The sequence below is a fragment of the Anguilla rostrata genome, chromosome 3 (assembly GCF_018555375.3).
Source record: "Anguilla rostrata isolate EN2019 chromosome 3, ASM1855537v3, whole genome shotgun sequence".
Classification (NCBI taxonomy): domain Eukaryota; kingdom Metazoa; phylum Chordata; class Actinopteri; order Anguilliformes; family Anguillidae; genus Anguilla; species Anguilla rostrata.
Window position 1 is genome coordinate 41,215,969 of NC_057935.1, and position 23,619 is coordinate 41,239,587.

General features: G+C 39.1%; 1 protein-coding gene across 2 annotated transcripts in view; it reads right to left on the bottom strand.

The window, feature by feature from the left end:
• The window catches only part of LOC135250850 (kalirin-like), a 153,512-nt gene that overhangs the window by 97,318 nt on the left and 32,575 nt on the right, over window positions 1–23,619 (bottom strand). For both annotated transcript variants that reach the window (XM_064327610.1, XM_064327609.1), the window contains exons 2-6: window positions 11,567–11,641; window positions 7,373–7,487; window positions 4,436–4,628; window positions 3,554–4,066; window positions 924–1,046 (exon numbers count right to left, since the gene is read on the bottom strand). In XM_064327610.1, coding sequence (XP_064183680.1) covers window positions 924–1,046; window positions 3,554–4,066; window positions 4,436–4,628; window positions 7,373–7,487; window positions 11,567–11,641 — 1,019 coding nt within the window. The remainder of the gene's footprint in view (window positions 1–923; window positions 1,047–3,553; window positions 4,067–4,435; window positions 4,629–7,372; window positions 7,488–11,566; window positions 11,642–23,619) is intronic.

The following is a 23,619-nucleotide window of genomic DNA, read 5'->3' on the forward strand; positions in this document are numbered from 1 at the left end:
AACACAGACACTGACAAGGTCAGCACCCCCATCTTGCTCTCAGTCAAACTTAACTCCCACTGCCCCACACACCTCATTACTCCCAAATTTCAGCCACACTTTTCATCTTTCAATTCCCAGGTGGGAGACTGCCGTTATACCCTTGAGCAGGTATTTAACCTGAATTGCTTTGCTTAAAAATAAAATATCCAGCGTAAATCATTGTCGGTAGAAGAAAAGAAAAAAGAATGTAAGTTGTGTAAGCCACTCTAGATAAGAGCGAATAAGAGCAATAAGATGAAAAGGTACTCTAAACTATATTTACCGGCAGCACATCTAAAGTAGCTGACCATTAGGTTCTGGGTATAAACAACAGCCGTAATGTATGTAATGGGGAGGCTCACATCTAAATGAAAAAGTGATGTCAACTGTGTATGTGTGAATTCCCCTGTGGAAGAAGCTTAGCCCAATTTAAACAAAAGCGCTAATGCCTCGTGTTGACAGCGAGAGGCAGGTGGGGGTGCGCAAGCTGGGGGCTCAGGAATGCACAGAGCACTGATAGGCCGGAGAGACCTCCCTTCATCAGCTAACCGCTAAAATCGGACTGACAGCTCAACGGTTCGTCCCAGCGCCAAGCCGGTCAGAAAGGACAGAGGAGCCGGTCTTTAATCACAACTTACAGGAGATAGCCCAGGGTGAGGTGCAGTGCACTCAGCAGTGATGGAATAGTTCAGAGACATGGTAATGGCTTGGTGCTAGTGAGTAGAATAAGAGAAGGGCTCAGCTCTGCAGCTCTGCACATCTGATTTAAATAATTCCATGTCAAACAAAATGCATATTTTATAGTTGCACTATTAATAATTATGGTTGTATTTGGTGAGAGATCATTAAGCAATTAAACAAATGACGACAAAACAATCCCTTGATTGGTCATCATGACATACCATAGAGTTCATGGCAAAATGATTGTGCTGTGTCTGGAGATCCACAGCGTGCTGGTATCTGACTCCAATCTCAGTATGGCTCTGTAAGAACAGCTGCTTGTTGTGACTTATCCAGTCAAACATCTGTGGTACAACAAGTAAACAAGGGAAGATTTATGAATAAATATGAAACCATAAGAACTTACCAGCTGATACAATAAGAAAAAATTCATTACAGTCACAAAACAAACTGTATCAACGGCACAGTTACTTATTTATTGTCCCCAAAACACCATTATTACTAAAGAATGTATTAATAGAGGTGTATATACTCACCCAATGATCTTTATTACCAGTAATTCTTTTTAAAAATTCATCCAACTTTGTTAAATGCATATGCTGCTACTTATGCTTATTGTAGCAGCAATATATAACAAATATTATGTGTTGCTACTCACTGGTATTGGCACTGGGCAAACCCAACCATTAACGTCTCCTATACAGTATTAGAAAATTCATTGAAATATCCACCTCTGATACCATGATGTCTAAATTATAAAGCATGATTTCCATTATCAATATATTTAAAGCTAACTAGAGTATTTTTTGCCAGGTTTACCTAGATTTATCTGGTGTATTTACACTGTCAGGGACATTGGGCCTCATCCACGAAACATGAGTACGATCACAATTGATCGTGAACTGCGTGTAAGAACGTTTCCAAGAACATTTCAGCATTCATCATTTTTTTCTCATCTGTATGTGTTCATGGTTGTTTCCTTATGCTAATCACATGAACAGGATTGTCCATAAAATTTACAAACAGCCAGCATTCATCATCTCATACACCTAGGATATGCACAAAAACAAAACATGTCTGCACAAAAACAAAACATGTCTGCACATGGGTCATGAAACTCTTTTTTTTTCTTTTTCCGTAGGAACATTTTTAAGAACAAAAGTAAGAATAATTTAAGAAAAGTTTTGTAAATGAGAACCATTGTATCCATTTTACATGCACTTAAATGCATATGTGTATTTACATGATTTTACAGGCATTCAGTGGTTATTGGTGCCACAAATAAGCTTATGTCATCTGTGGCCAAGGAGAGCTGTCAGCCACAACTGCTGAGTGAGCAGCCACTGCCAGACAGCCAGTGATTGCCCCATAGCCCTGTGATTGCCCCTCCCCATGAGAGAACACAGGCTGAGAGTGGAAGAGGAAGCTCGGCCTGGCAGATCCTGGTTAGCTGTGTTTGCTTCACTCACTAAGTAGCTACAGCTGGTAATTTTCACTCGCTCCACTAAATTCACAGCACCAATGATCACAAAATGCACTGAAATTCTCAACAGTAGCATTTGTATGCACTTAGTTAGTCTACATCAGTGGTCTCCAACCCTGGTCCTCGAGAGCTACAGGGTCTTCTGGTTTTCATAGTGACTCTGCACTTCATGAATCAATTAGAGCAGGTGATTACACAGTTAATTCAATTCATCTGGTGTCTTGGGTCTCAATTGGGTTCTGATTTTAAGGCGAAAACAAAAACCAGCATAGCCTGTAGCTCTCCAGGACCAGGGTTGGAGACCACTGGTCTACATCAATCTGAATACCATCCAGCTCCATCTCATAAGTAATGAGAATATAATGAGAAGTGGATGCATATACAAGTTAGGATGATACTGTGTGGTGGATGCTGAGCATGTATTGAAAATGCATTTTACCCAACATTTTGCTCAACTAATTTCTCCTTTTAAAAAAACATCAGTATCACTCAGTATTGGCCCATTCTTTCAGACAGAACTCAGCATCACAATCAGCCAGTTTTCATGAGATGTAAATTGAACATGTTTTAGTTATACCATGCGTGGTACCATGCAAGTGTTCTGACAATGTAAGGTCTCTGAAAGCTGTTGCCTATGTACTTACTTTTATACAAGCATGAGGGAGTTAATCCCAAATACATCATGGGAGTAATACTAACTTTCAGGAGCCCTATCTCCTAAGAACAGGGTATTACAGGTATTACCCTCATCTGCAGATAATAAAAATAGCAGTCAAGATATTACTGCATATCTTGTCTCACAAATAAATTGGTTCTATGTTTTTAGGTTTCTTCAAAGTCAATTCATGCTCATGTGTACATTGTTAGCTCGGTGTGTATACTCTACAGCCTACAGAGATTCATATCTTGCTGTTCACTTGTTGTTTAGCACATTTCTGCGGCCAATTAGATGTGTGTTTAAATAAATATTTGTTCACAGAGAGCTGAAATATTTATGGAAAAACTCTCCAATGGTTCAAAAGTCCTGCTATTGTTTAAATTCTTCCCAAAATTCTGTCTCATATAATGTGTATATGAGAAAACTTATATTGGAGTCTGGTCTTAGGTAACACATCCCAGAATTGTTCTTTGTCACTGCTAAAGGCACCACTGTATACAGTAAATTAAAATCTTTGATTGAGCAATCAGTTATTACTAATGTTCCCTAGATACCCACTCTCAAACTTTTTCAGCATCAACACTTGTGCACACTGCTGCCCTCAGTACTACTGCCCTCAACACTACTGAATAATGTGCCCTCAACGCGATTATGTGTTGCTGCCCTCAACACCACTGTACACTGCAGCCTGAGAACTGCTACACACTCACCTTCTCTGCATCTTGCTCGTAGAGCCTCAGCTGGAAGCACTGGTCCAGCTTGAGCTTGCGGACGTGCCACATCTGATGCAGGTGCTGGCGGGTAGAGTGCAGCTTGTCCAGCAGGCTGGCGATCTTGGGCACCACGCTCTGGAAGTCGGCGCCACCCGAGATGCAGTTGCGGCCGGAGAAGCCGTCCCCGCAGCGGATGCACTGCAGCAGCCTCTGGCCCTCGCGGTCCAGCTCCTCCACCGGGGCCTTCATCACCGTCTTCTTCAGCTGCGTGTGCTCGTCGATGAGCCGCCGCGAGCCGTCCACGTCCACCGGGAACTCCTTCTTGGCCAGCATCTCCTGCAGGTCCTCCAGGCGGGAGAGGAGGTGGGCGGCGCTGCAGATGAACTCCTCCAAGGACACACGCAGATCCAGCCATTCCTCATGATTATATTCCAGCGAACCCTCAAAGTCCTCAGTCAACTGGGATGGGTCCACAAGCTTTGCTAGCCCCTCCACCGACACCATGCTAGTCTGCCAGGAAGAGCAGTCAAGAAGGCTTAGTCCAGATCAAGAGAGTTTATGTAAACCTCCATGTGTTTTCCAAAAAAGCATGCTATTCTCCTTTAAAAAACTGTTATCTATGAATTATAATAAACATTATCATGAATATAATTATAATAAACATTAACAATTCATTCACATACTAACATTATACTTTTATCTGATGCCATGCATCAAGTTCAAAATCCAATTTTCCTAAGTCATATTTTTGAATTCAGTTCATTTCCTTCCATCGTGTGGTCCATTTTTTTTTTTTTTAATTGCAATTTCCTTAAAATGCAGCATTATAATCATGCAAAACACACAGAAATATTTTTTTCGGGCTGGTGGAAGGCTCACTTCGAAGGTGAACTTAGCACTGCCAAAGTTGGTCTTCTGCTTCTGCCAAAAGGTGTCGGGCTTGATGATGAGCGCGACACAGATCTCGGCCGGGAAGGCCTCCTGCAGCGTCTTCAGAAGGGGCTTGATTAGGTCCCACTTGGACCCGCGCATGTCGATGATGACGGTGAAGCCGCGCTTGCACACATCCTCACTGTGAGGTGAGAGGAAGGAGGTGCTGTTATCACATCGCAGGGTACAGAGCACTGCAACTGTTTAGCTGGTCTCACTAAATGGAACGAGTGAACCAGCCTCGTCTTCAATTTAATCAACCATTAACCTTGTTAACTGGGAGAGCTGTTGATTGCTGTACAAAGGTATCCTCTTAAACTTTGAAAACAAATCTGCCTGATGTATTCTTATTCTCTAAAATCACAGTTCCATTTGCTCATAGATTAAGGGGCTGCAACACTTAGAAGTCTATTCTGAGCCCTTTCATTAAAAACAGATGACATAAGCAGTAATTGCTTCATTCTGCCATAACCTCCTGCAGACCCACATCACTACTAAAGAATTAATGTCATACTGATCTCATAAGCATGTAACTCCAACAACAAAAGCCCCATTATTATTGCCATCGTTATGGCAGGGATGTAATTAATTAGGTGCCCTGCAACAATAAGGATGCACACTGACACTGTAACTGAAAAATGTACAGTATTAGCGCTTGGCTGACATCTTATAAAGCGCCCAGTCAGCATGGCTGGTTTGGCTACATTTAGAGATTTAATTTTTACAACTGCGTCCATAAATGTCCACTCTGCATCCCTTACCAAACCCAGTCACTCAGGGTCACAGTCCTTTCACTGCTCAGATGAAAACTCTGAACTGCTATGACTCAGTGTCACAGTGCTTTCAATGCAGTGGCAAATGCGCTAAACTGGTTATGAATTCTATGAGGTGCCATCATCCTCGCTGAGAGTGTGATTACACAGCCATCAGTTTAAAATATACCAAATGCTCTTGCTGGTGATGGTTCTGTTGTTTTTGAGCCCTGGGGAGGTTCAATAGTTCAATTAAATTGATTTCCTTTTCCACAAGAGTGACAAGCATTGCACTACAGAGGTATAGTAGGATGAAAGACTAATTCCAATACACTTGATTATGGTTCTTGTGATGCTATTAGGCAAGATGCAAAAAAAGTGTGACAGGGCAGTGTAGTGATTAAGGAAGCAGCTCTTGCTTGCAGCATTGCAGGTTTAAATCCAGTGTGGCACAGCAGGCCAAAACATCCAGCTGGGAAATACACTTATGTATAATGTTATCTTGCAGAATTTGGAAGAAAAATAAAAGAACCGTGTGACAGTGGCTCCCCATAGTTTTTAATGATCAAGACCAGACTTGTTCACAGTCCACACAGAAAACTTTCCATTGGAAGTAAAGAGATCAGATCCTCATGCCAAGGAAAAATCTGACATGTCAAACTGTTCAGCTGGAGGTAAGGGTCTATTCACAGAAAGATCCAAATATTAACATATATACAGTATGGTGCGCTCCATAATGTTTAGGACAAAGTCTTTTTTCTGGAGTAGTAAGTAGCTTTGGATGCTGACCAAATACAAACAGGTTTGCCAGTACAAAGAAGAATTGTATATTTCATATGACAACACATTTCACCTCTATTAAAATGTCACATTTAGTTCACTAGGCAGAATTTGTTCTTTGAATGTTTTTGACATTTTTATATTTACATTGTAATTTAATTGTACGATGAATAACGTTTTATGTATATGTATTGTTTTGTTGGCATGCTTGTATTTATGTGGTGTAACATGCATTTGCTAAAGGAGTTGAGGAGTGGCACCTAAATACAAATATACAAAACATACTTCTTATGGAATCTTTTATCTGGAATCCTTCAAACAGCACTACAGTCGGCATTTAATTGTGAGCAACACATTTAGGTGAGAAACTTCCACTGACAACCAAGCAACAAGAAAAAAAACACCTCCTTTGGATAGATTCTTTACTGTGAGTTTAGAGGAAAGCACACAGCACCTACAGCAGATTTAATTCTAGCCTTCAGCTGTGAATTTTCCTATGCATGCATTTACAGCTACCCCAGTTCACACTACAGCTAAATAAGTTTGTCGCTCCTCATATGTGTGCCTAATATGGTTATGTTCACGCAAACAATTATGAACAAGAGACACAACTAGTAGTAACAAAATCCTGCTCGAAACAGGGAGTGACTACTGAAGCTCTTGTTCCTATGCAAATGAGCTTGGTTGTGCAAGTATGGACAGGAACGGGAGTTGACAACTGGTAGCAGATGCGCAATGACTTCCTTTCACTCGCTGAAACCAGAAGAAGAAGAAGAACTTCCAACATAGAGCATGCTGTTGAGTAGGCTCTACTGTTAAAAAAAGCAATGTTGATAACTGTTAAAATAAGCTTTATACGACGCTGCTGCATTCGCTGCCAAATCAGATGTGGAAGCGCGTCTTCTCCGACTTTTCTCAGCAGATACCAGCAAAAATTGAATGACCGCATACATGTTTGTTGGGGTCATTTGGGGTTGACTACTCGACTCTTACACTCACAAGAATCAGGGTCGACTCCCAACCAGTGATTCAAAGAGTCGCAGCGAGGCGGAATCGACTTTGCAATTATCTGATTTTAACAAAAATGAGTCAAACGGTAGAAACGCAGTAGATCGCGTAGTAGATCAGCAGGCTATGGTAGCAGACTTGTTATCAACTTCTCAGAGCTGACAACCTGGTAGATAGTTTGAATACTTCCCACCACTGTAAAGCAGAATCAAACTCCCACTGTATGTCTTTTCACTCAGTAGGAGAATGTCCTCATTACAGAGCGTCTAATTCGTATGTACAGTGTGCAAGCACAAATACGAGTTCCCAGTTACAGGTCCAGAGAAGAAAAGAGGCTGTTTTTTACCTGGGTACAGTAGACAAATAGGTCACCAGCCTCCTTAGGTCCTCCTGTTTTATTCTGTCATGGTTACTTCTGGCAGGAAATGTCAAGATTGGGCCACCTCTCTTGTCCCGTCCTCCTGCAACAGACAAATATCAGACCCTATCAGAGAATGCACAGAAACAGGCACAGATTATGCTATCAGGTTAATTAGTGCAATGCTACCAGGGTATGTATGGTAAATTACAACAGCAATTGTGCTAATTTACTGAGACAGGTATGTCATGATGTCACCTTATTTACTGCTACAGCCAAGTCATATTATCGAATAATTTAATATAACAGACACATTAGATTAACAGATTACACTGTAAAATCATTTACCAAAGCAGATACATTACACCATCATAATATTCACTGCCACAAAAACTATGCTATCAGATTATTTACTGCAAAAAATTAGTTAATTATTCAGATTATTTAGAATTCACTATGGCATAACATTCAGGGCCGGCCCGTGACATAAACGGTCTATGCGGATGTTTAGGGCCACAACCGCGCACGGGGGCCACACGACCACGAGGGGGGGCAAAACGATCCAATGTTTATAACGTTGTTTATAAGGGAAACAACGTTATTTTCGCAATTACGTTATTCATCCCCGATCACGGAACTAGCGGTATTAATTTTAAATGGAATGGCAACCGAACATTTCATAACAATGTAATGTAAGAAGGATTTTACCAAGCGAACCCCCCCCCAGATTATGCTACCGTGATATTTAACACAACAGGCACATTATGCTATCAGATTATTTACTTGAGATTCAATACTATACATCCACTGACATTTAATAAATGAATAAGAAAAGAAAAATTGCTCACCCTCTCTCACAAGTTGAGAGAAATCATTTATCGGAATAGTTTAATAATAATAATTCATTTTATATATACAATAGAGTGCTTTACTCATGCTAAAAGCGCTTTACAGTGATGAGGGGGAAACTAGCCTCAACCACCACCAATGTGTAGCACCCACCTGGGTGATGCACGGCAGCCGTTTTGCTAAATTGAACATAAACTAAGGTGGAGAGGGAGAGAACAATTGTTTAAACCAATTAAATCAGGAGATGATTAGGTGTCAGGTTGAGAGAGCCAGGAAGAGAATTTAACCAAAACACTGGGGAACCCCTACTCTTTGCAATAAGTGTCATCGGATCATGGGATAAATGACCAGAGTGAGTCAGGACCTTGGTTTAAGTTCTCATCCGAAAGACAGCATCTCCTGTAGCACAGTGTCCCCATCACTGCACGGGGGGCATTGGGAATTATTTGACCAGAGGGAAAAAAATCATCCCCCTACGGGCCCACCAACACCACTTCCAGCAGCAAATTATTTTTCCCAGGAGGTCTGCCATCCAAGTACTAACCAAGCCCACACTTGCTTAGCTTCAAACATTCAGCAGGAGCAGGTGCATGGTGGTAAGGCTGTGGGCAAGGAGGAAATTCTGATATTAAGGACAATAGAAAATAGAGTCTACTTTCATCACCAGGTCCTTTTCAACTACAACACACATAGAAATTATGCACTACTAATGTATATTCTACTCATGTATAAGTCGACATGCTTTGGGAGCACCACACATGGTCAGCTTATCAACCAGTGGCTGTAGGATGAACTCTCACCCCCCTCACTCTCTGCCCACCCTCTGTCTCACACCCTTCATCCGACTCACTCTCTCTTTATGTTAGCCAAGCCAGCACCATGTGCTGTGTCCTACCTGATTGAAAAATTTCATTTTTCAGCAATGAAAATGCTAAGTGCCCGGAGCTCCCCACCACAGCAGCTTCTATCCACAGGGAGGCCTACTCACAGTGGATCCAAGAAAGTCATACGAGCTGGTGACAAGTTAATAAGTTCAACTGAGAACATTTCTTCAAGAAATATCCTGCTTTTACTGGAATGCGCAGGACCTAGTTCAAATTTAACTCCAGTACTCTCTGCCAGAAATAAGCGAGCATTGGCTTTTCATTGAGCACACTTTGGTCAAGTGGCTCTACCTCTCCGGGGCAAGGGGAGTATGAAGCATATGGTAGTTTACACCCTGCTGAAACTTTGCTCGAACAAAAATACAAACTTCAGAAATATAAACAAAATTAAAAGATCTTGATATAAAGATACATTATTAAATTAGGATAGAGAATGTACAGGCAGTGTTGAGGCACTTGCATGTTACTATTGTGATGCCTCACACAGTCCATATCCTGACAGCAGAGAATTTGGCCAGGAGATATCGAGTGTGAAAATGCCTAATGCTCCCCTCCTCAGAAGTAAAGTGTTTATATTGCCACCCTTGCATGGGCACTTGATACATAGGTACTGAGCAGGTCAAGTGTCCATGCAGGGGTGGCAATGAAAACACTTGACTTCTGAGAAGGGAAGCATTTTAGATTTTCACACTCAAAACCAACCCGATCAACTGATACTTAGAGGTCTTAATGCAGAATTTTACGAACTTATTCTGTCCTGATCCTGTTCATGCACTCTCTGCAGTATCTTACGTAAATTGAAATATGAACACATAAGATTTATTCAGAAGCACCTTTTAAGTGTGTTTTTTTACCCTGTATACATTTTACCTATATATATATATATATATATATATATATATATATATACATACATGCTTTCTACGAGAAGAAGATTATCAGAGATTAGTGAGCCTATTCCCCATGACAGAATGATGCTACGTTAGCTGGTACATAGCCATGGGTGTGTTTAGCACTCATTTCACTTGTATATATTTGTACATAATATCACCATTGTGCACAGTCTGTGTGTAAATATTTGTGCATATACTTGTGTTAATACTCTGTGTCTTTTCTGCATTGTTAAGATGCCTGTCTCTGTCATGTGATTCACGACTTGTCTGACAGAGAACATAAGGCAGGTATTTAAAGGGTGTTGTTCTTCGTATTTTGTAAGTCTGATGAAGACTCTGATGAACTAGGCTTTGGTGTTATTTTTTGGTGTTAATAAATGTATGGCACTGGGGAGCATACACAGCATGCGGACTCTACCTTCTAATTCAGTCCACTGTTCTATTCGGCACCTGTCTGGATGTGTGTGTATTTTCTGTTGTCTATTATAACTTGGCTGGGAGTGCCACTGCTTGGCACACAATTAACAATAGCATTTCCTGAGGTTGGCAGGTTATGATCTGCCTCGTCCGCCAGACTGCTCTTGGTGTGCATGTGATTGCCCTCTGGCAGCTGCACCATTTTCCTAGTCCACCAGCTTAGTAACAGCACAGCTTGGGGAGAAAAATTGGGAAGAAAAACTATGGAATAAAACATTGAAATAAGGCTACAAAGTGGAGAGACTCCATGCTGGTTTTGACCACAGGACTATAACAGAAATTGATATCATTCCATTACCCCACTTCAACTCCATGTTGACTCTCTTGGTTGAATTGTAACTGAAATTGACAGTGTTCCATTCCACCACTGTGATGCCATGTTGGATCTAATGGCAAGAATATAATTGACTTTGACATCATTTCATTCACCCTCTGTAACTCCATGTTGTCTCTAATTACATGTTTTATATCCTTCTCTGAGCTACTAAGCATCGATTTGCCCTTTCTGCTCACACCAACAGTGCAAGCTCTATTCTCCCTCCATCTCTGATAGTGAGCTTTAGGATTAGCATGTAAAGTGAGGTCCATACAAAAAGGCTGTGATCATTCAATGCTAATGGGTTATTCTACAGCAGCAAAGTCTGTTACTGATTCTATGGAAGCACAACTGATTGACACCTGGAAAAACAGGTCATTTTAGTTCCTGACAGATCTATGATTCATTCGCTCATTTAAACAAGGGCTGGAATGAAGACCTGGAACCAAACCAGTTTACCAGCGTGTTACAAACCACTTCACAAGGCCCATATGAGACGCGCAATTTGAAACATCTGGAATAAAAATTTGTTTCATTTGTTTAAAATGTCCATATGTGCAGTAGCATATTTATCTGAATCTGTCACTGTCAATGTGCTGTCAAAGCCCTCTCTTCTGTTGCTGTGATTAAAATTATCATGAGCACAGGACATTAAAAACAAGATGCATTTACTGCTTTTCTTCATATGACCACCTGAAGTTCTGTTCCAAACACAGGACCTCCAGAAATGGTCAAATGCAAACAAATCACAAGCAATGCTTACCTGACACGAAGGCTACCTTCTCTTTCAGAACAGGTAGGACATCAGAAGCCTTAATCCCCTCATTTCGGAAAGAACCTGACAAGGAAAAATGAAGAGAACATGAGTCTCTCATGATGAGTCTTTCTTTATGTCCGACCCCATTACCAAATCGAAAAACCAAGACAAAATCAAAAAGGACTGGAGATATCACAGAATTAAAACAACAGGTTTCACACAGGTATGGTATATCTTATAGGCTTCCCTATTCTGAATATTTTCAGAGACCACAAAGGTTGCTGTTTAATTAATGAACAAAACAGTTACACCAATTTTTAGAATCACCAGGGCAGATTTTTGAGCGCCAGTCAACAGACTGTACACCCACCAGAAACAGCAGTATTCTTTGAGCCGGTGCGTGTGTCACATGCTGTAGACTGCATCTGTATTCAAAACAACACCTGGCCGTTTTTCTCTCACTATCTCTCTGGATCACCACTGCAGTGTAAAAATGCAGAATAGCAATCGTGAGTTAGAACAGGGACAGAAAGTACTGTGTATGGGGAAGTATCCTATAAAAAAACAGTCCTTTAGAATCTTATTTGGTTGTCTAATTTTTATATATACAGTATGATGTTGCTTTATTCTATGGACTGCATTACATTCTAGTGTTCACCAGGGTGCCAGACATAGTTTACGCATTACATATTAATATTTCCAGTGAGTTCAGCACCTCACTTAAAGGGTATAAGAGAAGTGTCCAACCTGGGACTGCAGCCAGCAACATTTTGGCTGAAAATCCGACTCTCTCTCCATGATATAAAACTGCCGCGTTGTTGCGGTGACAGAATTTGGCAGGACTAAATTCTACTATGTATTGCAGAACAGCAGTACAACAAAGAAAACATTTCAAAACTGTTTCAATAAAAAAAATTTTGTTAAAGAGGAAAGTGTACACAAAATGAAGAAGTGCGCAATTATAAGTATTTGCAAGGGTCTATTTCCACAGACAGACACAATTTATCACCATAGCTGTTTAAAAAATATCAGCATAAGACAGGCTAGGCAATATGGATATTATGAAATAATCTCTCTCTCTATTCTCTCTCTCTCTCCCTCTGTCCCCCCCCCCCCACCCCCAGCACTGTCCAGTCCTGTAAAACAGACCACATGTACCATATAACATTTTTCATGCACTGATAGTCCATGGCTCACTTCCTCTGTCAATTTGGAGAACACAGGATGCTCAGCTAGGATGCTCTTGAAATGACATATCAGCTATTTTTCTATTGTCATTCCAGAAATACGGTATCCATAATTTATTTTAATTAGTTCAGTATTCCAGTGGAACATTGCACAGGATAATGTTAACCTAGATCCAAACCTGCTACTATCTGGATGCAAATCCAGCTGCTTAAAACCACTCAACTCTCCCACAGAGGGCTGGAAATATTTATTTCACTAGATCGGCCAAAAACAATTTCTATCCGTTCTCTCTCTCTCTCTATCAATTTAAAAAACATTATTATTTCAAACTTTCCTAGAAGGCTAAACTGAAACTTCAACAAAAAACTGGAAGATTTGCTAGAAGCTCAGAAAAGTTCAGCAAAAGGGCAATGTATACATGTGTCTCATAAGGTTAGTTTACGATTTGCATAGGTGGACATTTCAAATCATACTAACCTGAGTTTATCTTTGATAATGCAAAAATGAAAAAAAGTGAAATTCGGCTCACTTTTATGAAAACACATTTTGTAAGAACTGTCAGAGATAGTGACTGTAGAATCCCCAAGCTTTTATCAAATCACGTAACACACACTATGTGCATGCATGTGTGCATGTTTCTTTGACATATTTGTTTCTTAATTTCACTCTGTACTCCACAATTTTAGATCGGTAATCAAACAATTCACATACAAATTCGCTAGAATCTATCATTAGAGACAGGTCTTGAAAATAACCTATCTTAAGGGATAGCCAGCATGGTTTTCTCAAGAGATAGGTCATGCCAGACATTTTTATTATTTGAAGAAGCTATCAAGCATTTTGACTGTAACAAGGCTTATGATATTATATATTTGCGATTTCCATAAGGAATTTGATAAGGTACCACAGAGACTTATTAGCAAAATGAAGAGAGTAGGAATTACAGGATGTATTTCAAAGTGGATTCAGAACTGGCAACAGGGTCGAACACAATGAGAAGTAGTAGAACGGATCTTATCTTATCTGACTACTGTGGGAAGTGGAGTCCTACAAGGATCAGTGCTGGGACCACTGCTCTTCCTCATTTATATCAATGACCTTGACAGGGACATTGAAAGTACATTAGGTAAACCTGTAGATAATACAAAACTGGGAAGTTCAGCTAACAGTTTGGAATCTAATAAAGTAATCCAGAAGATTTAAACAAAATCCAGAAGCGGGCAGAAAACTGGCAAATGAAATTCAATATAGCTAAAGTTCTACATGTGGGAAATAAAAACATAAGGCAAAATGACGTCGTCAGAGTATCAAAACTTGAATGTGAGTACTTGGAGTATTGCGTGCAGTTCTGGGGACCTGTACATAGGCAGGGGCCATCCTGTTGGCTGTAGTGTAGGTGAGGGTCAGGACTTTGAACCTGATCCTGGCAGCGACCGGTAGCCCGTGGATAGCCACGTTTTGCTTTAGCAGCCCGTTTGGGATCATCGTCTTACTGTAGGTTGAAGCACTCCCCAATGAGTTTGGTGGCATTTGAATGAACTTGAGCAGATAAGGTGCTTCTCTACATTTCAGAATTCGTTCTGCTGTTGCTATCAACAGTTACATCAATGAAGACAAGTGAGCCGGTACCTGTGGAGGCCATAAACATAACCATAACACCCCCAACTACCATGTTTCACAGATGACAGTGGTGCTTTGGATCTTGGGGGCAGTTCCTTTTGGCCTCCATTATGGTAAGAATTCTTCAGTCATCATCTGTAGTGGTCTTCCTTGGCTTTCCAGGCGATTACTGAGCTCACCAGTGCTCTTTTTCCTCTTAATGATGTTCGAAACAGTTGTTTTTGGTAAGCCTATGGTTTGGCCTCTCTTTCATCTGCACAGAGGAAGCTATTGAAAACACTCAAATAATCAGAAACACCTGTGAAGCCACCTGTCCCAAATATTACAGTGTCCTGAAATGGGGGGAAGGGGGGATAAAAATGCCGTAATTTGTATATGGTGAAACCAAATTGTATAAAAATACCCTTTAATAAAATGTCAGAATCTGTACTTTAACTACACATGAATTGTTTCATTACAAATCTAAAATTGTACAGAGCCATTTTTTTTTAAGTCTTTGTCTCAAACATTATGGCGCTCACTCTGTATAGTGGGAAGCAGGTGTCAGGTCCTCACATATATCCGCTTGTTTTGGGAGTTCAGAGGAATTCATTAGAGAAGCAATCTGTTATTTGTGTAATCCCAGGGCAGACAGCTGGGGGACAAGAGACCAGGAGGACATTTTCATGAGCTTCATCTGACAGAGAGAGAGAGTGAGTGTAATCACACTGTGGTCACCAGCCCAACAGACCAAGACTCAAAGAAAGAGATTCCCACTCCCGTGTCTCTGCTACAAGTGCCATTGCACTCAAGCAGAGTAACCAAAATACCTCTGTGACCACTCCTGTTTAAGACTTCAATATTCTCAAATAGAGACCATTTGTATGTGTGTTTACCAAAACATGAGAGCCGGTCCTAATCTTTCCAAAATATGGTTTATCAATCTTAATGACCTACTCCAATTATACATCACAAATTTGAGAAAGACAATATATAAAATCTCAGACTGAGTAGGTAATCAAAATTCAACCAGTCTAAGCAACATATTGAACAACAGATCAGTACAACCGGCTCCAATTACAAATCACAAATTTATATTTTTGTCTCCACCTAAAAATTATATCACTTTCAGTCTTTTAAATACTATTGAGTTAAAGAAAATTCTTCATTTAAGGGCAATTTATTTTTTACAAAAGATGCCACAGCAATTTTGGAAAATTCACACGTTAGCTTGAGGAAGTTCAAATAATGGTCAGAGGCATCAGGAGCATCCCAGCAGGAATGTAGTGCGGATGAAACTGAGCCTTTTTGTTGAGTCTACAGTGAAAAAGTTCCTGATTAAAATGTTTTTAATAACACTTCAGCATAAAAAAATGAATACAAGTAAGGTTTTAATTTAAGTTTACATCATGCAATGTTCTAACATAAATTAGCAGTTGTATAAAAAACAGCCAGGACTTCAATCAGTCACAAAAAACACTGAATGCTTGTTTGATTTAATTGGTATAGAAGCAGCTGGTCAAGGGTCAGGTTTAATTTTTAGACCATGAGCAGTACGTTTTTACACTACCAACAATGGGGCAAGCACATAAAATCTCAAACCAAGTAGGTAATTAAAATTCAACCAGTGTAAGCAATTAGATGAACAACAGAGCAGTACCTACAGGGCATTGTGAAAGATTCCCCAATAGCACCCTGTAGGTCGACAATGCCTTACAAGTCTATTGAAAAAAACTAGAAAACTAGCAATGGGTCTCAAATAGTTCCATAGTATTAAAATTGGCCATCTGGCTTCAGTGATGCACAGTATTTTTTCTGGATTTCATGATGCTCTAGAATTTAGTATTGCACAATATTTAAGGGATAGTCCACAACAAGGTGATCAGCTATCAAGAAATAATGACTGACGCGGAGGCGAAAAACCCCCTATATGAAACAGTCATTATTTCTCAATAGCTGAACACCTCAGAAGTGTTTATCCTCCTTATTACACAAATAATTAGAGATCAATCAATAATTTGACACAAAATATTGATTTAAAGTAATTTTTATAAAAATAAATATAAATATGAAACTAATTTTCCATTGTGTTCTCATAAATAATATAGGTTTTTTCAAGAGTATTAGCTAATAGGGTATTGGACTAAGATACAGGGTAAGCTAACACTAGTGACAGACTAGTACACAGAACCTCTGTATCGATAGCCAAAAGATTACTTTTTTTTCTCTGCCTCTGTAGCCGATTTCTGGCTGACTGTCACTCTCCTCACACATATACATTTCCTCCCCCACCTCTAGTAACATCTCTCACGATAGGTAAGTTTTTGTTTTGTTAATGTAAATCTTTTTATGACTGTACACATTTATATGACTGGGTTGTACGTAACATTAGCTAATTGAACATTTACTATATAGCTAGCATGAGTCATACAGTAATAACTGTAATAATGATTATATTTACTAGGTAACACAAGCGCATAAGCGTAGATTCATTGATCAAATTGACCACTGTGGCACTTCTTCCTGCATATTGATATAAAAGGAGTTCTAAGTTAGAGTAGTCCATTACCCACAGCAGTGGTCATTATACAGAAACACTTGACAGCAGTATGCCTGAAGTGGTCAACTGAGCATTCAACAAAGCCATTAATAAGTAATTTTAATCAATGGGAAGGGAGTACTATCTACCACTTCAAATTTTTTATAAAACCGGGGAAACATGTCTTAACATGGACTGATTAGAAATATTATAACCTGATAAAGAAAGGGAAAAGAAATATATCACTACCAATTGCAGATTGATATGGGCTTTGAATACGTAACTAAATTTTCATTGGGATCATGGGTCTCCACACTTTCTCTAAGAACAATGACAAGTGGTCTTGGATGAATTCAAGTCGCTAAGCTCTACTAAGATGCAGCTCAGGAATCTAACGGCTTCCAAAGCATTTGGTCACACATCAACAGTTTAAATGTATCCTTCTGTACTCTGGAACCCTTAGAATGTGTCCAGTTTTTTGTGACTTTACGCTATGTCAGTGACTTGTCTTTGACAAGAACAATAGGTCATCTGAACAATCATGCATGCACCATGAGCACACATTTGAATTTTGTATTTTTCTTAAGTATAATAAAACACATTCTTAGTTAACAGTATCTTGAGTTCTGAATTGCATGCCTTCAGGTGAAAAAAATGTGTGTGAATAGCACATGTAGATGGAGGCAGCTGAATGGCTCATCCTGTTAAGTCACTGTTCAATGGACACTGCAATCTCAGTGATACACTGTTTTTAAATGCCTTTCATTTGGCAGGTTTTTGACACCTGGAACCATAGGTGATTCCAGTTCCCATCAAATCAATGACTCCAACTAAGCAATTAAAAGGCCTGAATTAATACCTGACCCACCTGGATCACTTGTAAACACATATCATGGTGTTTACTGTATACTACAGTAATGAGTTTTTAAGTTAGGTACTTACTGGTTTAAAGGTTATAATACATTTTTTGTGTGTATTAAAAAAATTTGATCACATGGAGATCATTTATTTATGTTTTTTTTGTTTTCTTTTGCTAATCATTTACAGGCCTACTCTAAAAGGTTTCAGGTTAGACATCCAATGTATTTTACTACTTCTTTACTAAACTACCTCATAAGGAATACCTGAAATGCACTAAAACTCTACGCAGTGAATAAAAGGACAATGTAACACAACAACATTATGTGGTCAATTTCCTCAGCTTCTGCCTTCTAAAACACTTTCAGCAGAATGTGATCACCCAATGACTATGAATGTACTGTGGGACTGACCAAGCTGATTGTAATGTCACAGCACAATCCAAACCTTATGAAAAAAAAAAAACTGCACAGGCCACCATGCTAGAGGTTCCCATAGCAACACATTCACACATGAAGTCCAGCACCTCCCCTCTCCTTGCAGCACTCCATTACAGTCGCATCAGCCTCTTTGTACAAAGGAATTCAGTCTTTTTTCAGTAGCTAAAAATTAATTCACTTCCCTCCTCAGACAAGAAAACAATTTTGCGGATGGCAGGAGATCATCTAACAAAAACAATTTCCATGATGGCTAAACCCCTCAGACAGAACCAGTTTGTATCCACTTCTAGTGGTGTAGGATCAAGGATTCCAGGGTAGCCCCGTGTATATAAACGGCTTGGTTCCAGACTGCAGGGCTTCCCTGTTATTCATAATAAATCACAACACTAAGCCAAACTGCCCTTCATTGCTCTTTATTTTGAACTAAGAGAGAGTACAAGCCCACGATTCTCAAAACATGCCTTCAGCACCGTCAGTCGAATATTCTGAGTCAATCACAGCATCTACTCCTAATGCTGTTCTGCAATGCACCATGGGACAGATAATTCACTCACAGGGCTTGTTTCCATGGAAGCCTTCTTATTTTCCCTTAGTAAGATTTAGGAAGGCAAGCTAGGAGGATTCATTCAAGAATGTTTTCAATAAAAGCAGAACATATGAGATTTAGATATCCACATTTCTCAAGGGTGGCTTTAGTACAAAAGAAATGTCATGGCTAAGAGAAAATTATTCCTTGGAAGTCGAGAAAAGCCATTATTTTGACTCACTGGATGGCTGAATTTGCAGCACCTCAGAGTACACAGGCAGGTTTTGAGCTTGTGGGCTTCACTTGAACCACTTCCTTTTTTCATTTCTTAAAGCCAGGCTCTACAACAGATTTGGTGTTACAATTCAACCAACCAAGCTTGCATGACATGACATAATTGAACACAGAAGTAACCATTGCAACATTATCCTTTTTCATTTACAGTATGTAGTAAGAAAGTGATGGCATACACATTTTGCAGATATAAAAATTATTTAAACAAAACAATAGTATTTCCCTGAAATTTTCAGTTCAGCTAACTGCAATTTGCCTATTTATTTCTCTTAGGTCCTCTGCAAAAATCACACAAAATGTAGTCTTAGAAAATCACACAGCAGGGAAAAGCACATTACATTATCACAGTGAAAATGGCTTAATTAATCCAGGACAACAGGTACACATGCCACAAGACATGCACACCGCACTTGTGCAAAGCAGGTAGAAAGTAGTCTCTGTTACAGACTTGAGCTTCCATCTCCTTGATCCGTTGAACACTTGTATCTATCATATGATGTCACAGATAATCTTTCCCACTCTCTCAACTCCCAGTTTGAAATTCCCTCAAGCCACCATTATAGACTGTGCAAGAACATGTTGTATATTCAAAAATTCTTTGTCCCTATGACAGTGCATCTTCTGTACTCAGATACTCAGTGTCTTTCATTTTTTTTGTCTTAATCAGTCCTCTGTTAATCTTAAAGTTAACAACATGAACCCAAAGTGGATCATTGTACATTGTTGTAATATAGCCTAATTCACAGATTAATTATGCATTTTTATTTATATTTGGAAAATATGTAAGGTAAGGCCAAAGACAAATTATACAGAAGTGGGCAATAAAGTCTAATCTAATATAATGCAGTCAAATATAATCTCTAGCTCAACATCTGTATATTTTACCCATTAGCTGAATCAGAGGAATATTCAGATAATGGGTGTTGCAATAACAAACAAACAAAAAATCTAGGGCATACTCAAGAGAACCAAAATGTTACTTTTGTGTAAATTATTCTATTTTCAATTATTCTGTTTTAAACAGCGTTATCAGGAACAAATTTAATCCTGTATTGATTCAATAAGGAATGCAACATTTTATTTTGTCAGTACAGTTTTATTATGAACTTAACAGGATGGTTTCGCAGCCCTACCATGCTGTATTTGTTTGAGCCAGAGTCAGATTCCAAAGTTGAAGGCATGGAGGAGAAACAGGAGTAAAATATCCTCTAAATCAATCATGCATTTGTTACAATGTGGCTGATCGTTTAATCTGTGAACCTCGACAGGAAAATACAGTATATGTTGCAGTGTTCATGCAAATTGGTAGTAGATTGGCTGCTTTGAATGAACTATGTCAGATCTGGAGCCAAATCTAACTTCCTCTTTTTGTTCAGTGATTTTTTCCTTTTAGAAAATGTGGTAAAATGTCATGTTTTACAGATTTCATATGTTACCATCTTTTTTGGGACACATTAAACAACGCAAGGGACCAAGTATTTAATCAAACTTGAAATTAAGCAGGGGCCTTTAATATGGAAAGGGGACTGAAGTGAATATAGAATGAAATTAACAAGCCTTACTGTGGCCAATTGCATACTTTAACTTGGTCCCCCCCCGACAGTACGCCCACTGAACATTGCCTGAGGAGTGTTGCATAGCATAGAGAACCATTCAGGGAGATCCTTCTGTTCACTAGATGGACCATTCAATAGTGCCTATTCTCCTGTTATTTGTTCATCCAAATTTCAGTTTTTTTTTTCAGTTCTATTCACATTAGGGTAGATTTGTCCATCAGGCTGATAGCAAAAAGACAGAAGCTTGAAATGGGATGGTATAGGGAACGTAAATCCAGATTTTGCCATTGTGCAATCCACTTTGCCAGCATGAAAGATAGTGATGATACATGGACTACATTGACTACATGGCTCTTGTTCATTATTGTCCACAACACCACTCAAGAGTCTGTACTGATATGGATATTAATTTATAATCGTTACCTATTTAAACATAGACAAATCACATTTATCACATTCATAGAGTATATACAGTAATGCTTCTCACATATATACATACTTAATTGCTTAAAGTGTGGTCATTGAAATGAAAATATTTGTTGAAAATGAAGGGTTCAGAGCAAATGTGAATAAGACAAAACCTGCATTATACTGGAACAGGTGAAAATACAAAATTATGCTGTAACTTCAACAAATTTTTCAACATCCTTCATTTACCAATACACCAGCAGTGGCAAAAACCAGCATACACAGTAGGTCCCCAGAACAGAGTTTGAAAACAACAGATTTAAATACATCAGGTCAGGAAATTACCTATAGAAAGAAACAGACAATTTAATCAAAATACAAAATATGATTTTAAGGTAAAATTTGGGCTCAGCATAATCTACATTCTTGAAACCGAGGGGTGGGCAAGTCCATTTCAGGAGCAATGCAAGTTTTCATTTCCATATTACCCTTCAAAGTTGGCTCATTTTCAGTGCATACAAAATGTATACATTATTGCAGACAAATGTATTTTCACTGTAATGTAATGCATTTTGCTTCCAACATATAGGATGGGGGCATTTCATAAAAAAAGAAATGGCTCTGTCTAATTTCAAAGGAAATTATATGCAAATGGAAAGCCATACAAATTAAAGGCTACATTACAGCCAGCAGAATTAATTCAGTAAAGACTGGAGAACTCACTCCCTTGACAGCACAAAAGACGCACTCACCTCCAGGACCAGGACCTACACAAGTGAAAACATCCAACACTCAGATTGGAGGAGTAGAAAGAACGAAAGCTGGTGGGTGGGAGGGAGTTTGAGTCGGCCATTGAAAAATAGGTAAATGCAGTGGTATCGAATGAACGCAAGAGGCAAATGATTGGTGCCAACTGTACATGTCTCTACAGATCCAAATGGCGTACAAACAATGAGCACCCAATTCTAAAAGACACAGAGAGTATTCTGAGCGGAATGAGACTACAGGGATGTTGTGTATTGTCATGCAGGCTGGAGGAGATATTATCGGTTTCCTCTGGGATTGGACCTGATGGTAGCCTAATTCCTAAGGCAGCTCAGTATTCCCTGCAGTCTCAGATCCATGCTGCAGAACAGAGTGAGTCTGTGGGTTTTGGATAGGGTCTTGATAAGGCTTCTATTTGGATTGCTCCTTGGAGCATGAAGAGAGACTCAAAACAAAGAGCAAAATTCCATGTATAAATGAATATTTCAGGGCTAGACATTATTTATGGTAGATTATAAAATAAGTCAAACCTGTGACGTCCAATCTGATGACATGGTGACAAGCTCACATTCAATTTTTCATTGTGTAGTTAGGTACAAAGAAAAACCTTTTGCCTTTGGCTTGGTGCAACAAACTGTTTAATGATATACCAAGTCTGATCAGTGGAACACATCTTCAAAGTGCCATGGTGCTGCCGGAACTGATAATGTCGACACCACACCCCTTCACAGACATCTGATTTTAGCACAACATGTAATTCACTTGATTTATTTAAATCATGGCTGTGTTATATTTCAATAATGAAATCTTAAAGAGTAGTTTCACCCATAATCAACTTTTTATATGTTATCCTTGGTTCTCATTTTATTATATATGTTTTGCAATTATAAGAATTATGCCAGATAAAACAAACATAAATACCATTTTATTTTTCTGTTCACCATACTGAAACCACATAATGATGATGATGATGATGATGATGTCATTGTGAGCATGTAATATGTCAAGGGCAACTATGTACACATACCACAATACATCACATTGTAACTAATTCAAAACTAATTCATAAAAAAGGATGTCAACAGTGTCGGGGAGGCGAGGATTAAATGTTTTTTAAAATGCCAGTTTTAACCGCTATCGCGTGAGTTAAATGTTGGCACTCGCTGAATACAGAACACAAGAAGCATCAACAGTTAAAAAACCCTCACTTATCCAGAACGTAAAATGGATTTATTTGATTTCATATGGTAATTATTATCAAAAATATCAATTATCAATTAAATTGCCAAATTCACTGATAGGCTGAATACCTGTTAGATCAACCTTTATCAAAATGTACAACTCAGAACCAGAATAAAATGATGACATTAAGTAATCAACATCTAATCTAAAAGACAAAGTTTTGACTACCTCAAACAATGAACGTCACAGAAATAGAAGTTATAGTCACAAAATAAATGAATGAAAGAAGATACCAAACCACAGCCTGTCCCTCCCAAGTTAATCCCAAACTGTGCCAAGACCAAAGTTAAACAAATCAACAGACAACAGAATACTCCAAAAAGCCAGGGATGAAATGTAGAACACCAGACCTAAATGCAGGACTCAGATGCCAACTTCCAACTAACTAAAACAAGACCAGGTCAAAACCTAGTATATGGCTGGCCCTAACACACTTCATCCGGCCGACCAATGGTATAACTTCATCACTCACTCAGTCACAGACATTCACGTTTGTAGGGCTGGCCCCGCTGTTGTGGTCCAGCCAAAAACTGAAAGAGAGACCCACACTTTACCTGTTCTCCTGGTCTATGCATACTTAATTAATGAACGGGGAGGATCCAAGGAGTACTGATTTTTTCCATTTTATTATACAGAGCATGGCA